Consider the following 16021-nt stretch of genomic DNA (forward strand, 5'->3'; position numbering starts at 1 on the left):
TGTTTTCAGACAATGTATTGCTTTGATTGAAAGACATTTCAGTGCAGCTCTATTTAAGGAAAGTGTGATTTCGAATCCAATCTAGGACTTTGAAGTCTTTGTAAAAGGGTCTCTCCTTAAATCGTATTGCCTGTGAGGGAGAAACGATAGTGTTCAGAGCTGCATGGCCCTTTGGTTCTTCATTTCTGAAGAATGAAATATTTCAATTAGAAAGCTATAGGATGTGTCACACAGACTCAGGAAGAATCAATAGCTGTTGTCATAGTTACAAAGAAAAACAACTGATAAGTACAGATAAGGCTTCTCCCATCTTTCTTCTCTTTGCAGAAGGAGAAACCCACAGTTGGGGCATCATCCCCTGACAGGGTTTTGAGTTTCTCAGAACAGACCACAACAACTGTCTTAAGAAAATAACAAAAAATATGCAAGTATGTCCCTGTTGGCATAACTGCACGGGTCTAGCCCTCACGCATCTCTATCGCACACTGACCAAGAATAGGTTCAATTAAAACATTCTTGTGTTCCAGGGACTAAGCCACTACCTCAAGACTATACATGGACTGACCCTGGACTCTGACCTCATAGGTAGCAATGCATATCCTAGTAAGAGCACCAGTGGAAGGGGAAGCCCTGGGTCCTGCTAAGACTGAACCCCCAGTGAACTAGACTATGGGGGGAGGGCGGCAATGGGTGGAGGGTTGGGAGGGGAACACCCATAAGGAAGGGGAGGGGGGAGGGGGATGTTTGCCCGGAAACCGGGAAAGGGAATAACACTCGAAATGTATATAAGAAATACTCAAGTTAATAAAAAAAAGAAAAAGAAAAAGAAAAAAAAGAAAAAAAAACATTCTTGTGTTTTGGAAAAATTCCGTACCTTACGTATAAATTCCACACAAAAGAATATTGACCAAAACAAACTATCGAGCAATGATCCTACCCACTAAAGTTCATAAGAGGTTGTTCAAGTACCCTTCTCTCCTCCCCACACTCTCTTCCCACCCCTCCTCCATCCTGAATTACAATTGGAGAACTAGGATGCTGGGAACACAGCAAGTTCAAAACCCAGTCATGGATTAATCTCATCAGATAACATCGACACCCTCTAACACCACGTGCTTGCTGGTCATCTATGTTTTTTAAAGGATGTAGGGCCTTAGAATCAGGCCAACGTGGACTTCACTTTAACCCATCAGCCTGTGAAACTGTTCAGTTCTTCTAGGTCAGAGGTTCTTCATCATTAAATAGGGGCAACAATCCCCCGCCTCCCGTACAGTATTCTCTGAGGAGAAATGATGCCTGCGATGTAACATTGACACCTACAGTAAGTCAGTGTAGTCACTGTCCTTCTCCCTCCATCACCACACACGTGCCTGCACTCGCAGGTGCACACGCACACATGCACATGCATGTACACACATGTCACACTCTCAGGTGTGACATGGCCATGTTGGTCCATTCCCAGGATAATCATTAACTTCCGGCTCTTGTGCACGTCAGCATATCTTGAAGTATGGACAATTACCAGAAGGTTCTGTGGCTCTCAGATGTGGTGAACTCAATGGCTTCCTCTTCCTCTGAATCTTCCTATAATCGTTGCTGGGCTGCTGCCAGGCTTCAGAGGAATAGTGTTGGTCAGCACTTCCAATAAGCAGCCCAGACTCCAGCCTGAGAGCAAGCAAGAACGCCCAAGAGTCTATCAGTAAGACTAGAATTTGGAGCACTTAGAAAGAACATTCTCTAAAATTAAGGAGAGATGTCATGAGAAAAAATGTCCCTTCTTGGGCTAAGTTCCTATCTTCTTTTCAGCCCAAACAGGAAACAAACTCAGATGGCTTATGGGGATATGTGTCTTTATACCTAAGCCAGGTTTTTCTAAACAGGAAACTTCCAGAATGGGATGTGCTCTGGCCTGAATTTTTTATTTGACAGCTGAAAACGAATACGAACAAACTATTGGTTTGTTTTGTTTTTGTATTGGTTGTTTATTTTCCTTAGGCTAAACTGCGGGGGGGGGGGGGGGATTATAGCATGTAAATTAACAAATGGTCACCAGAGGGCAGCACTAGACAAGAAGAAAACTCAACACAGGCAGGAGAGAAGGGGAAATCCCTGTAGTTAATACAGCTCTTCCCAAAGATTTCGTCCCCGGGGAGCCTAAAGATGGGGCTAGGAGGAGATTAGAAGTTGTGGGGAGAAGAGACTTGAATCCTGTTTGAAACTGTGTGTCACTGTATACTGGCTTGGTACAGGCAAACTCATTTTGCAGTAATTAACGTAAGGCTTATTCGACACTGTGCTTAAAGATTTGTAAGTTTTAATTCACCCTTTTACAATTAGACTTAAGTTCCTGGGTGAGAAATACATCGGACCGTGGAAATGTGATATTCATTTTAATTCCAAAGCTGTTAGAGTGACGAAATGAATGAGTAAACAAACTTGTTACAAAGCAACAAAGAGGGGTCCGCTGAAGCATACCTTTCTAAGGAAAACCTTCTGCAGCACACTAGGACTAATCCGGCTCCTGTGCGGGAAGCAGGCATATGATTCATCCTTTCGGGGTCATCTGCTGAGCTGTTTGATATCGCTCTAGCATTGTGTGCTGGCTCCCAGTTTCCTCTAGGGATCAAGAAAGAAAAACAAAAATAGATTCAAATAAGAATGTAAGATCTGGAAGGCACCTCCTCCAGTCCGCATTCTGAGGACAGGGAGGGGCGGAAGAGAGGAGGCGTGCTCTGTCTGGCCTAGTTTAGCTGTTCTCTCCACAGGCCCAGCAGCAGGCACTGGAAGCTCTTGCAGGGAGGAAACTTTGCAGACCTTTCTATCCTGCTGAGGAAGCTGACAGATTTTTCCTCTTTCCAAGGCCTGGAGGGAGACATAGGCAAACAGAAATCTGAGCACGTCAATACATGCAGAGAAAGAACGTGGCCTTTCTTTGGGAATAAACAAGCCCACTGTCAGGACCCCCGCATTCTCACGGGTACAGACTGAAGGAAGAAACCCGTTGTAACTCGGATTCCTGCAAACTACATAACAATGAAATAAAATATAACTTCCCACAGAGAGAATAAACTGTTTTTCAATTGTCTCCTCAGGATGCCAGATTAAGATAAGTGTATTTGCAGCTCCAAGGTAGAGAGTTTATTTGTATAGTATAATACAATATATAATACAATACAGACCCGGACAATGTTACACCCACCGCATGCATATAAAAGCAAAACAACGGGTCATGATTCAAAAATCTGTATTTTAAAGTATCACTCAAACGAAGAAAAAGGAGAAATTGACATCCATTTACTTTTAAACTAATAATTTGCGTTTTGTTTTTTGTTTTTTGTTTTTTTTAAATCAAGCTCTTTTGTTAAGAAAAGCTAGATACTCCCAAGAAAACCTAGATACTTCTGGTTAGTAAAAATATGACCCAGGACTGGGAGGCAGACTGTGAATGTCACAGTAAGTTCCAAAATACACACAATAAGTTTCACAATTCAGGCTCATTTCAACTTTGGTGAAAATGTGTCTAACAGGGGATTGGTTTGACATGACCGTTGGCTAAGATAAATGGCGAACGGAAGCATTTCAAAGACATAAGAGAGAAAAAATGTTATTGGAAGGTTCAGAAAAAGAAAGCAATTGGTATAATTTGATGATTTATCGCCTGGGGCCCAGGACTGCAATCACCAGGTAATAATAACAAGAAAAGTGGAGAATACCTTATGAAAATTTCCTTCCAACAATCGATCTACAGATGTAAGGAAGATCATTACCCTACAATAACAAACCTAGAAACAGGAAGCAAAAGTTCGCCCAGATATAATTACGACAATAGATGAAGCCTAAGAACAAATCGGCTGTCATTCAGATATTCTTGGGGCTTAACTGATCCATTTCATGAAAAATAGGCGAGCACGGAATGCACAAAGCCTAGATATTTGAGGCAGGAGTCACAACTGTCCAGCGAAGCTCTGTGCTAGGTGGGGATTTACAATCCCTTCCATCTTTAGGCTTCTGAGTATATTGAAGCTAAGACATAGACGAGGGGAGCGGGGTACACACTCGACAGTCTCTTGCCACGGGGAGAGACAGTTTCTCTAAGAGTACAGTCCTTGGTAAACCACTCTCTCCAGTCGAAGAATATTTGAGGGAGCAGGAGGGAGAAGGGAATCTAGGAGGAGTTGGAGGAGGGGTGAATATGATAAAAACATTATGTGAAACTCTGGAAGAACTAAGGAGAATAGGGAAGAAGAAATGGAGAAAGAGATGAGGAAAAGAAAGAAAAAAATGCAGCAGCATATGAGCCAGAAGCAAGGCAGCGAGCCCTGTTCCTTCACAGACTCATCTCCCACCCCCCAGTTCCTGTCGTCCTCCCCCCTCGACGATGAACAGTAAACTCTAAGCCAAAGGAACCCTTTCCTCCCCTAAAGTTAGACGAGTACATGATAAAAATCTTAAGTCTAGTTGGCCTCTTTGATGATTAATTTTCATTTCAACACGACTGCATTTGGAATCACCTAGGAAACACATCTCAGGCTGTGGGGAGTGGCTTTTCCTGAGAGGCTTAGCTGAGGAGGGAAATACTGGGTGAGAAGCCCATGCATTAGCATGTAGCCATGTAGCCATGTAGCCATGCTGACTGAATGTGAGGCGGTTAGCCACACTGTATCTGATGTCAAGAAGCAGAAAGGGATGAACCCTTGCTATTTTCTTCCCTTTTCCCCCTTTTTATATAGTCTATGGCCCCAGCCCATAGAATGGTACCACCCAAAATTCTGGAGGGTCTTTCCTCCCCGGCTAAAGCTCCTTTTCTGACTGCAGAGTGGCCACCTGACAGACTCCAGCCCTTCTCTACAATAACTGAGTCTTTCCTCCAACGTGAGCCATAATAAATCTTTTCTTCAAAACAGACAGACAAATAAATACACAAACCCCTAAAAACACACACGGAGCAAAAAGACACAAGAGAACCAGGTAAATCAATCAAGACTTCTGGATTCAAACCAGGCAGAGCACATGCGTACAATCTCAGCACTTGGGAAGCTAAGGCAGGCTGTGGAGTTTAAGGTCCGCCTGGGCTACATTGTGAGTTGAAGGCCAGTAGGATCCAGGTTGGTTTTTTATTTTTTTGTTTTTGTTTTTTGTTTTTTGTTTTTTGTTTTTTGTTTTTTGTTTTAAAAAGAAGACAAACTAATTCTTGGCAGTACCCAGCACTCATCATGCACATTGAACTTGGATTTTATCGAGCCCCTACACTTACCATCAACTTTTCTGGGTGCTGGGAAGGACATGCTCTCCCATTCAGGAACTCAGTATCTAGTGAGGGATGTGGATACACAGTAGGCAGTCATGATAGATTGAGAAAGAGAAGAGGAAGACACAGCGGCACTCCAGACATGGAGGCCGTGAGGGTGACTGGACCCCTACACTGAACAGTAAAACCACTGTAGGCTTGCAGCCTGACAGACAACCTAATTAGACAGGCACCCCAGACAGACCTCTCTGCAGTCTGGGAGGGACAAGAGTGTGGGCAACAGGATCAGGAAGGCTAGCAAGGGTTGGAGACGCAGCTCACAGACTGTGCTTTCCTTGCAAGAAAAGGACCGGCCAAAAGACCCAGAGTCCATTTCACACTTGATCTTAGCAAAAAGGCCGAGAAGCAATCAGAGTCCATTTTGTAAGCCAAGTTTGGTGAAGCACACACTTTTTTGGTTTGTTTGTTTTTGTGTGGAGGTGTTTTGTTTTGTTTTGTTTAAGAATTATTTATTTTATTATATGAGTACACTGTAGCTGTCAGACACACCAGAAGAGGGCATCGGATCCCATTGCAGATGGTTGTGAGCTACCATGTGGTTGTTGGGAATTGAACTCTGGACCTCTGGAAGAGCAGTCAGTGCTGTTAACCACTGAGCCATCTCTCTAGCCCCTGGCACACACACTTTTAACCCCAGCACTGAGGAAGTGAGCAGCAGAAAAGGTTTCCTAGAGCTCACTGGCTGCCAGCGTAGGCTACGTGACAAGGCAAGCCACCTTGTCTTTAAAACAGAAGTGTTCAAGGCCTGAAGAACAATATCCAAGATATTGTTGAACTGACCGCTGAACCATCGTGAGCACGCATGCGCGCGCGTTCGGGACCCGGAACAAGGGAAAGGAAGCGGGTTGTCGCACTAGTCTAGACAAGAGATGCTGACCGCAAGGTGAAAATGGGGAAGATGGAACTAATTCCAGAAATGCTGAAGAAACCAGAGTGGCAATAGGCGGTACAGCAGCGTGTGAGAGGTACTGAGCTCGACCTCCAGCTCCACCAAAGACTAGAGACAGTGGCAAGACTTGACAAGTAGTTAGATGAGGGTAAAGGAGGCAAAAGACTCAAGACTCCGTGGCTGAGATTGACGACACTACCACCAACTAAAACAAATTAAAGGAGAACAGGCTATCCAAGCAATGAAGAGCCAGTGAGTGCAGTCTGATACATTGCATTTGAATCATCTAGGAGACGTGCCCTTGGGAAATCCTGCCAGCGGCTAAATACGACATGGTCACTGGGATTTGAGCATATTAGTGAAAACTGGTCTTGGAGAACTTAAGGCCACCAGGACAGAAAAAGGGCAACACCCATGTTGAGGAAAGGGAACAGACTAGTTGGTTACAAGAAAGGAGTCCAGTCTTTCAAAAGCCATAGATATAGCACATTCTGATTAGAAGAGAGGTCAAGGTCAGGAACAGCTCAAATAGATGCTTCTCCTGTGTGAAGGATCTAAGGGAACTTGCAAACCCCTCAGTCCACAGCATGTTAAAAAACAAAAATTACAACAACAACAAAAAAAAAAACCTCCAGAAAAAAGAGATTACACAACTCCTGTTCATGACCCCATCACAAATGCCTAACCTGGTCTGGAGAGATGGCTCTGTGGTACAGAACACAGGCTGCTCTTCCAGAGGACCAGGGTTCAATTCCTAGCATTCCTCAGGGATCTGAGATCCTCATACAGACATGCATGCAGGCAAAACACCAATGCACATAATAAATAAACAAATTAAATAAACAGATTAGATAGATAGATAGATAGATAGATAGATAGATAGATAGATAGATAGATAGATAGATAGGCCTGACCTAACAGCCCTTGTCCTTCATCTGAGCTGGTCTCTAGTCCTGACTTTCAGTAGCACTGCCCACAGATGAACCTTTACTCAGAGAGTCTTGCATGTGTTCAATTTAAAGCATCCCTTTTCATAATTCAGACCACTTAACCTAGTCCCTCCAACTGTTTCCAGATTCCCGCCACCTAACTGTTCTCCCTTAGCCATCTCTAGAATTGCCCCAGATTCTCCAGGTAGGCTCTGACAGCCCAAGTCTGCGGAGGACCAGGTCAGTGGTGAGTGTGTTGACTGCATACAGCTCTGCACAGTGCTTGCTTTCTGCCAATAAGGCATTGTCCCTGACAGCTGTCTGCCTCCTAGAGTCCTCCTCTGAGAATTACATAACCTACTGAACCAGAACTGGAAGAAATCCCAAGGCATCTCCATCCAGTCTGTCTTCCCTTTTAATTAAGGACTTTTTCTGGTGTACCCTACAAATGAGGCTCGGTCCAAGGAACTCAAGAAAATGTTCTTTCTCAATGGGAATGCTGTTTTTTCATTTAACACATCGTAAGGTTGATTTAGGACACCCTAAGTAGCCCTTGTAATGTAATGGGGTAAGACGGCTAACACAGGTCTGGATCGGAAACAGTGGACGGCACAATGAAGTACTAACTGGAATCGTAGAATCTATATTCCATGGAACTTCTGTGAGAGGTTGAAGGTCAGGGAACTGTAAGTGTGAAACGTATTTATTGGGCATTATTATCTAACCTGTACCATCTCTATCATCCCACGGAATTGTTCTTACCTACCTAGGAAAATTAATTTGCCTATCCTTTACTTCATTGAGCCTGGCTTTGCTTTAAATTGGATTTTTCAAGGTGCGAGCATCAATCGAGCTCAACTTTAAGCCTTGTCCTTTGGCAGTTAATCTGCTCATTAGGCTAACGCTGTGGTCCTTGATCCGGGAACATTTTATCTACATGACAAATGCTAAGAGTTTTATTAAAGGCTTGTCTTCTCCCCCTCCCTCCTCCTGCTGACCCTCCCTCCTCTGTTCAGGTCTCATTTCATCCTTCTCTCTCCTCTTCCTCCACCTTCCAAGCATCTTTCTTTCTCCCTCCCTCCCACCCCTCCTTCTTTCCTTCCCTACTGGCTCCTAACAGAAAACTTCTCATTTGCATTTTTGCCAGTCTGGGCTCAGGTGCAGTCACAGCACTTTGAAGCCTGCCCTTTCAGTACCTCCATTATGCTGAGATCTCCTTCTTCCTCATAATCACATCGCTAAGGCGTCTCTCCCCGCGCTCAGGAACCTTCCCCCAGAATGAACTGACTGCAGCTTTCATGCTACTGTTGTTTTGCTAGCTCTTTACTTTCGGGTGGAGAGAAGATATTCGACCTGGTGAGCCTCTGCACACCCGAAAATTCTGCTTGGATGCCATCTCACACAGCAGCCCTGTCACCCTCTACGACTGTCACGGCATGAAAGGCAACCAGCTCTGGGGATACCGGGAGGTAAGCGTTGGCCCTGTGTTCATTCCCAAACTGTCGGGATTTCAGACTGACTGTTAAAACCGTGCTTGCTTGATCCAGTGTCGCCTGGACAGACGTACACACTCAGCTCACACGTGTGACAGAGGCCACTGTGACAGGGAAAGATGGAGCAGGGAGAGTGTGCTTTTACCTCCATTTGTCACGTGTGCCTCTTCCCAAGTAGGGATAATTGAAAAATTACTCTAGGAACTCATATCACGGGGAACCAATTAGTCAAGACTTCAGCTCAACCAACTTGGGGCCACATAGAAATAAGCAAATGTTCTTATGCATAATTCTTAAAACCCCTAACTCACACCACGCGTAGAGTAATACATATATTCATTTAATGTATACTCCGGATTTTTGCTTGGCAGCCCTCTGGTTAAAGCAATTGCATTAATACATACATACATACATACATACATACATACATACATACACACATATGCATGTATATTCAGGTAGACATAATTGTAACATTTGGACAAAAAGTGACCCGTATGAAATTTGGTCAAAAAGTCTTCCCTAATATATCAAAGGAAAACTTGTATGGGAAACCTAAAATAAATTAGAAGTGAATACTTAATGATAAAAATAGTTTTAAAACAAATATACTTAATGATAGAAAATAATTTTAGAACAAATACAAACTAGACTCTTGCATATTGAGTTAATTGAGCAATTATATTATTTTTAAGAATTTTCATTCTTGCAGCCCTTCAGACCCATAAGACAGGCAGGTTAACCCAGCCAGGGAGCTGATGACTTGTGTGTACTGTTCTGAGCTCTGGCACGATCCAGACTTATTCAGGCTATCAGAAAAATGGACCTAGTGCTTGAACCAGAAGTGTGGCTCTCCTGTGATAGGAGCCAGCCATTGTGACCCCACATCACAGATGAGAGGACTGAGTTAGCCAGAGCCAGGCTGACTCCATGACAGGTTGTAAACTGGCAGTTTGGGAGACTAGGCCTAAGTTTCTGTTTCCCAGAAATGAGAATGCAGATCCTGGAACCTGTGGTCAGCCTTCCACTGCCTCAGACAGCCAATCCGTGGACACCTTGCCATCTGGCCTGAAGTAAGAATAGGAAGCTGGCGTGAATAAGTGACCCCCTAGAGATAGAGCTGACCAATCAAGGTAAAAGGGCACACATCCTCCCTGGAACTCCCTAAACGACAATAAAAGCTGGGCCTGTGAGTCCACCAGGGGTCTCCACTCAGCTAAATCAATGCTCTTTGCTTTTGCGTACTGTATGAGTCTGGGGTATCATTCTCTGGCAAATTCCAGACCCTGACGCAGAAAGTGGAGGGAAGAGGTGAGGGTACACAGTAGCTATGAATGTGTTTCCTCATTTATGAAAACTCTAGTTTCTACCTCTCGAGGTGGGCGCCATAGAACAGTCCCATTCACGGCAGACGCAGTGGTACCGTTTACCTCACACATCCACACCTCCCTGGGATCCAGAAGAGTTTTGTGAGATCTCCAGAAAAAGCACAGAATACCAGCTGCTCCAGCCTACAAAGCAATTTAAACGCAAAGAGCTAATGAGCAGATAATCTCACACACACACAAGGGAAGGGAGTTGGTACATGTGAAAACCTATATCATTCGTGTGTGTGTGTGTGTGTGTGTGTGTGTGTGTGTGTGTGTGTGTGAGAGAGAGAGAGATTAGTCTCAAACTGTCGATACAATGCTGTCTATGTGGAGTGGAGTAGGGTAGGCTTTTATTCTCCAACAGTTATTTTCTGACCTTTCAGATGATATTTTCTGTACACATCAATAAAACACCCGGTCTGCCTCACACACTGGCAGTTTCTAATGAACAGAACATTTCTCATCATAGGACATTTAGAGACTGAGAGATAGACCACTCAATAATATGCACTTAAGCCTCCGAAATGCAGTTGTTTTCATTGAGGTGCTTACAAAAGCTTACAGGAGGGTAAGACCAACCAAGGCATGTGCACACAGAGTTCCTGGGGAAGAAACCCCTGGTTGCAGAGATTTCAAACGGTAACTCATATGGGTGTTAACACTGCACACCTTTCCGGTATCTGAAGAAATTGGTAAAAGATAACCCCTAGCTGTGACTGTGCTCTGGCCAGCTTCTCAGCTCGAAGGCAGCAAGAGGTTACACTCTGAGTATTCATATGGCAAGCAAGGCATTTAGACCCATTCAGGAACATGCTTAAAATGGAAAGTTTCTGAAATATCTCATCTTGGTGGATGACTCAGGTCTATGTAACACACCTGTTTTTGGAAAATTTGAGGGCTGCTCAACACCTAGAGGAAAAATATTCCAACAGAGAGCTCTCTGGAAGACTGCCTTGGATTTCAGTCACACGCCTTGGCCTCGGGCAAATGGGGTGGTCTACCAGTTCACTAATTGGCTGGGGCTGCTTCAGAGTGCTCTCTTTTTGTCATCATATTTTAAATTTGGTGTTTATGAATATTTATGAATCAGCCCAAACGGCCATCTCCTGAGCTCCTAAGTATCAACTCTGGCTGTTAAGGAAGAGGCAGCCTCAAGCAAGTGAGTCACACCCATCTGCCGAGTCCCTGGAGCCACACAGGCGCTACTGCAGAGTGCACACAGGAAGGTGCTAAGGTGATGCCGGCAGAATTGTGGCCAAGCGGCATTCAAACTCAGATGAATCCAGCTTCAAAGTCTTCACTCACTGCTCTGCTGGACTCTTAAGAAACAAGATCAATATCTCCCAGGAGACATCCCCAGTGTTTGCTGGATTTAGTTCAACAGACTACAGCTAATCTTCTCCAGCTACATGGAGATTTCTTGGAGAAGGAAGTATCTCCCTCATTCAAACAGGTCAACCTTGTGGTCAGGCACCACTTCCTAGTCCATTAGCAACAATTAGCTCTCAGCTATTCTTAGATGTGTCTTTTTAAAACCCCAGAGGAGAAGGGCATTCCTATTTTATGCTATTTTAACTATGGTTGTACAACTGTGTCCCAGAATAGCAGGTGTCCTGTGTGAGAGGAACCCTTACCTGGTTCTCCTTTGCCACCAGAGGGACCCCTATTACAAGAACACCAACCTCAGTAAAAGTATTTACGCTATTGTTCAATAAGAAATTCATTTCTCCTCCTCAGTCCCCACATCTACTCAGTTGTTACAACTTGTTATTCCCTTTGCCCTAACGCTGTCTTCAAAACACACACACACACATACACACACACACACACACACACACACACACACACACACACACTCTGTCATTGCTATAGCTCCTGCCCTGGCTGCAAGCCATCTCATAAAAGGATCTCCTTGCCCTTCCCACACTGAACCTTGTTTTACAATGCCACACTGTTTCTCACTGAGTAAAAGATAAGCTCGTTTCACCTCCCAATGTTTGTCCCAACCCTTCAGAATCTGGACAATATAATGGTCAGGCCTTAGACTCAGTCATACTTAAAATAATCTAGCCAGCCTGGTTGTACACAACTATAATCCCAATACGCAAGAGGCAGAGACTGGAGGATTGCTACCAGTGCAAGGCCACCCTGGCCTGAACAGCGTGCCCCAGACTACACACTGTGATTGAGGGCTACGAAGTGAGAGCCTGTCTCAAAACAAGAAAGAACAAGGTTATTCCACCATCATTTTCAATTTGTTACTACTATAGCAGGTATAACTAACTAGTAAGCCACGTAGAGCCTGTAGCCAGAAGTCTGCTATATGACCAAATCTCCATCTGTGTGGGTGACAAATGACCTCTTTCACTGTTAACAGTCTCAAAGTGTAAGCAGATGCCAAACGTCACCGAAGCAATCTCTGCTACTCTGTAACATTACCTGCTGTTATCCTTGCCAAATTTAAAGCTGCCTCCCAAACTCCTTTTATGTAAACACTGTACTGGATGGCCCACAGCATATACCTTAATTTAAGAATCCCAGAATATGTAATCTAAATCAAGAATTCTGAGCACAAGCCATTTACATGAGAGGTGGTTGCAAAAAAAAAAAAAAAACAACGAAAATTTATAAATACAAGTACACGTACACACTCGTGTGAGTGTGTGTGTGTGTGTGTGTGTGTGTGTGTGTACTAAAGATTCCACCATCTCACCAAATACATAGAAAACAACACCAACACTCCCATCACTCCCTAAACTTTCCATCGGCCCAGCTGGGGTGACAGAACACAGCTATGATCCTAGGAGGAGGCAGAAGCAGCAGAATTGTCATTAAAGTTTTTTTTTTGGTTGGTTGGTTGGTTTTGGTGGGTTTTGTGGCCGTTGTTTTGCTTTTGGTTATTTTTAATTGTTGTTTGCTATTTTGGCTGCAGTTTTTCAAGAAAGGGTTTTTCTGTGTAGCCCTGGCTTTCCTGGAACTCACTCTATAGACCAGGCTGGCCTCAAACTCACAGATCTGCCTGCTACTGTCTCCCAAGTGCTGGGATGAAAGGTGTGCACCCCGACTGCTAGGACTGCCGTAAGTTTAAGATCGGCCTACATTGAAAGTTCCAGGACTAAAGGGGAAGACTGGTCAAAAGAGGTGGGGAGATGTGTGGGAGTAGAAGCAAGAGGCGGGGGGGGGGGGGACCTGCAGGAGAGGAGAGAAGGGAGGAGAGAGGGGAGGATTCAGAGAAGGAAGGAGGGAGGGGAAGATGGAGGGGAAGCCAGACAGGATAGAGAGAAACTTTCCCTGAGGGACTGGATATAAAAGATGTGGACCGTAATCACCTCTATTCATTCTTGTACAGCATCTCATATTTAGTGTAATTAGATAGACTAAAGAAATTTAAAGGCATCAAGATTAGAGAGGAAGAGGATAAATGGACTATTCACAGACGATGCATTTGAAAATCCAAAAGACTGGGCAACTGAACTACTAAAATGAAATTAGAACATTCAGCATGGTTTCAGCCTGATGTGGACAATAGGCTATGCTTGAGCAACAAAAACTAGAAACTGAAATTAAGGACCCATTCAATATAGTTGCTATAAAACACCTAGGATAACTTGTAAGCTCCAGTCTGGGGGTGGGGAGATGTGCAAGGCCACCACAGAAAGTTACAGAAGAGGGCTGAGCCTGTAGTCAGTGGTAAAGTTCTTGCTTGGCATTTGTGACAGGAAACTCTGGTTACAGGCTAAAGCACAGTGTGGGCTGAATAATAGAGAGTAATACTGTGAAGGTAAGATTTCAGGTCAGAATATACATTTAATGTAAGCCAATCAAAGTGTAGCAGAGTCATATGCAAAAACTGAGAGATTCTAAAACTGAAATGAAACAGCAAAGCTAGCCAAGAAAATCTGGAAGCAGGGGTAAACAGAAGTAAACAAACAGTTACCAACACAAAACAGTTATTAGTCAGTACTCGGAAAGCTCACTAAGGCTCTCTAGATGCTGAGGTCTGGAGATATCTGAACTCTCCCAAGGGGTTCTATTAGGGAGTTAGAAGAAGACTCAATTTTCCAGCCCATGTCGTACCCACTTCCTTCAACCTGTGCCTGCCTCCTGCTTTCTTGGTAATGGTACTTTGGTGTGGATCCAGCATCCCTTCTCTGTAACTTAAACACTGATCGAGTGTGATCAGCCACTCATCACTCTGTAATTACCCAAGGTCAGAAACCTTTTACCACCCTTTCCTTCATCCCTCTTTGACATTTTTGAAACAACGCCTCATGTAGCCCAGGCTAACCTCAAATTCTTCATGTAACCATGGATGACCCACATCTCTCAGTCCTCGTATCTTCATCTCCAAGTGCTGGGACACCTGGCCTGATCCACCATGTCTTGCTCCTTTCTCTCACATACCTTATGTCTTCCCTCCTCTCCAATAGAGAAGTTTATAAATAAATAGTCACTGAATGACTTAAAGATCCAACGGTTCAGTTACAGATACAGCACCCTCTCCACCATGAAGCACTGCTATACTAGACAAAACTAACATATTTCTTTGTCGCAAATACCCCTCTTCCCCCAGTGACTGGACAGGAAATTTTTAGCTGCTCGCTATGATGTCCTTAAACTTTAATTTCCATTTTAAAAAGACTTTTAAGTTTCATTAAACATGGAACCTAGATAAGAATGTCTCTATCAAGTCAAACTGATATCTAGATAGTCAACCCATTAGTTTAAAGTGAGTGGTGGGGGAAATTCTTGGCATGTATCAACATTTGACTATTTACTTTAACTTGTAGGCTTGGTTTTGTTCTCTACATCATAAAATCATGCTAGTTGATGTGGTCCAGTGATGTCAGATAGGAGGTCATGGGGGTGCTATTTTAAGGAGTTCTTTTTAGATAGTGACTTAGGGCCCCAGATGAATATAACGCTCCCAAATAAGTTAACAGACAAGGAAGGCAGTTTTACCCTGACTCTGATTTATGGAGCACTTTCAATATCCTAAAATGTATGGTCATCACTGAACGGTCTTCCAGATCAGCCCCTTCATTTCTAACTGTCCCCGTTGTTGCAAAGCTCTTTCCTGACTTGTAGTACTCTAGTGATTAAGCTTAATCCATTTTGCTCAAGACAAATTAAAATTTTTGATAATGTTTGCCTGGTTGTTAGTCTTTACTTCTGATGTGATCACTTAGTTTCCAGATTCTTCTAGCCATCCCATCTAGAGCAGCATCACCCTGTGGGTCACAGCTCCTTTGTGGGTTGACAACCCTTTCCCACGGGCCACCTAAGACCACCAGAAAACGTTTATTTTCATTGTGATTCATAACAGAAGCAAAATCACACTCAATGAAAACAATTTTATGGTTGGGGTCAGCACAACATGAGGAACTGTATCAAAGAGTTACAGCATTAGGAAGGCTGAGAAGCACTGCTCTAGAGAGTCCTGGATAAAAGCATACCAGCCAGAAAAGAGCAGAAAACTACAAGTCTGCTTTGACCATGGAAACAGAGTGGGTGACTGACCACCCTTTGTTTAAGCATCTATCATCTTTTGCTATAACCAGTGTTAACTTAGCCTGAGTTGATTTTCTCACTTAATTCACACACTTGGCTATTTAATTCACTCTTAACATTTAAAAGAATAATAATAACCTTTCTCTCTTCGCTACCTTCCATCTCTCTCATCTTCTACCTGTAGAATTCATCATTTGTACTTGTGTAGCTAGCCATTTGGTTCTGTTGAATAGGATTCATGGGCTGGGAGTTAGCTTAATAATAGAGCAGTTTCCTATAATGTACAGGTCCCAAGTTCATTAGCAGCATACCCCAAAAGTAGAAATAAAAATTCTGAAATTCAAATTTTACCCCAATTTGATTTCGATTCTTTGACCCAACTTGATAGCAATTGAATTGAATTGAATACTGTTTTCCCATTTCCAGTTGAATCAACACACATGCAATGCTTTCATCTGAGTTCATTGAGCCCAAGGCCCAAATTCACTAACTGAGCCCTATCATAAATCCTGTGTCACTGA

At 43.6% G+C, this 16021-nt stretch overlaps 2 protein-coding genes and 1 long non-coding RNA gene across 4 annotated transcripts in view; 2 read left to right on the forward strand and 1 right to left on the reverse strand.

Annotated features, from left to right (window-relative positions):
- Erich1 (glutamate-rich 1) overlaps positions 1-16021 on the forward strand; it is a gene marked incomplete at its 5' end in the record, with an annotated part of 52793804 nt that overhangs the window by 7842385 nt on the left and 44935398 nt on the right.
- The window catches only part of Galntl6 (polypeptide N-acetylgalactosaminyltransferase-like 6), a 1235193-nt gene that overhangs the window by 1206380 nt on the left and 12792 nt on the right, over positions 1-16021 (forward strand). For both annotated transcript variants that reach the window (NM_001436575.1, NM_001135756.2), the window contains one exon: positions 8446-8595. In NM_001436575.1, coding sequence (NP_001423504.1) covers positions 8446-8595 — 150 coding nt within the window. The remainder of the gene's footprint in view (positions 1-8445; positions 8596-16021) is intronic.
- LOC148000524 (uncharacterized) overlaps positions 1-16021 on the reverse strand; it is a 26065-nt gene continuing 10044 nt past the window's right edge. For both annotated transcript variants that reach the window (XR_015639793.1, XR_015639794.1), the window contains 2 exons: positions 2476-2616; positions 1-1665 (listed from right to left, as the gene is read on the reverse strand). This is a non-coding gene — a long non-coding RNA (uncharacterized LOC148000524). The remainder of the gene's footprint in view (positions 1666-2475; positions 2617-16021) is intronic.

Source organism: Rattus norvegicus, chromosome 16 (assembly GCF_021556685.1).
Source record: "Rattus norvegicus strain SHRSP/BbbUtx chromosome 16, alternate assembly SHRSP_T2T, whole genome shotgun sequence".
Taxonomy (NCBI): Eukaryota; Metazoa; Chordata; class Mammalia; order Rodentia; family Muridae; genus Rattus; species Rattus norvegicus.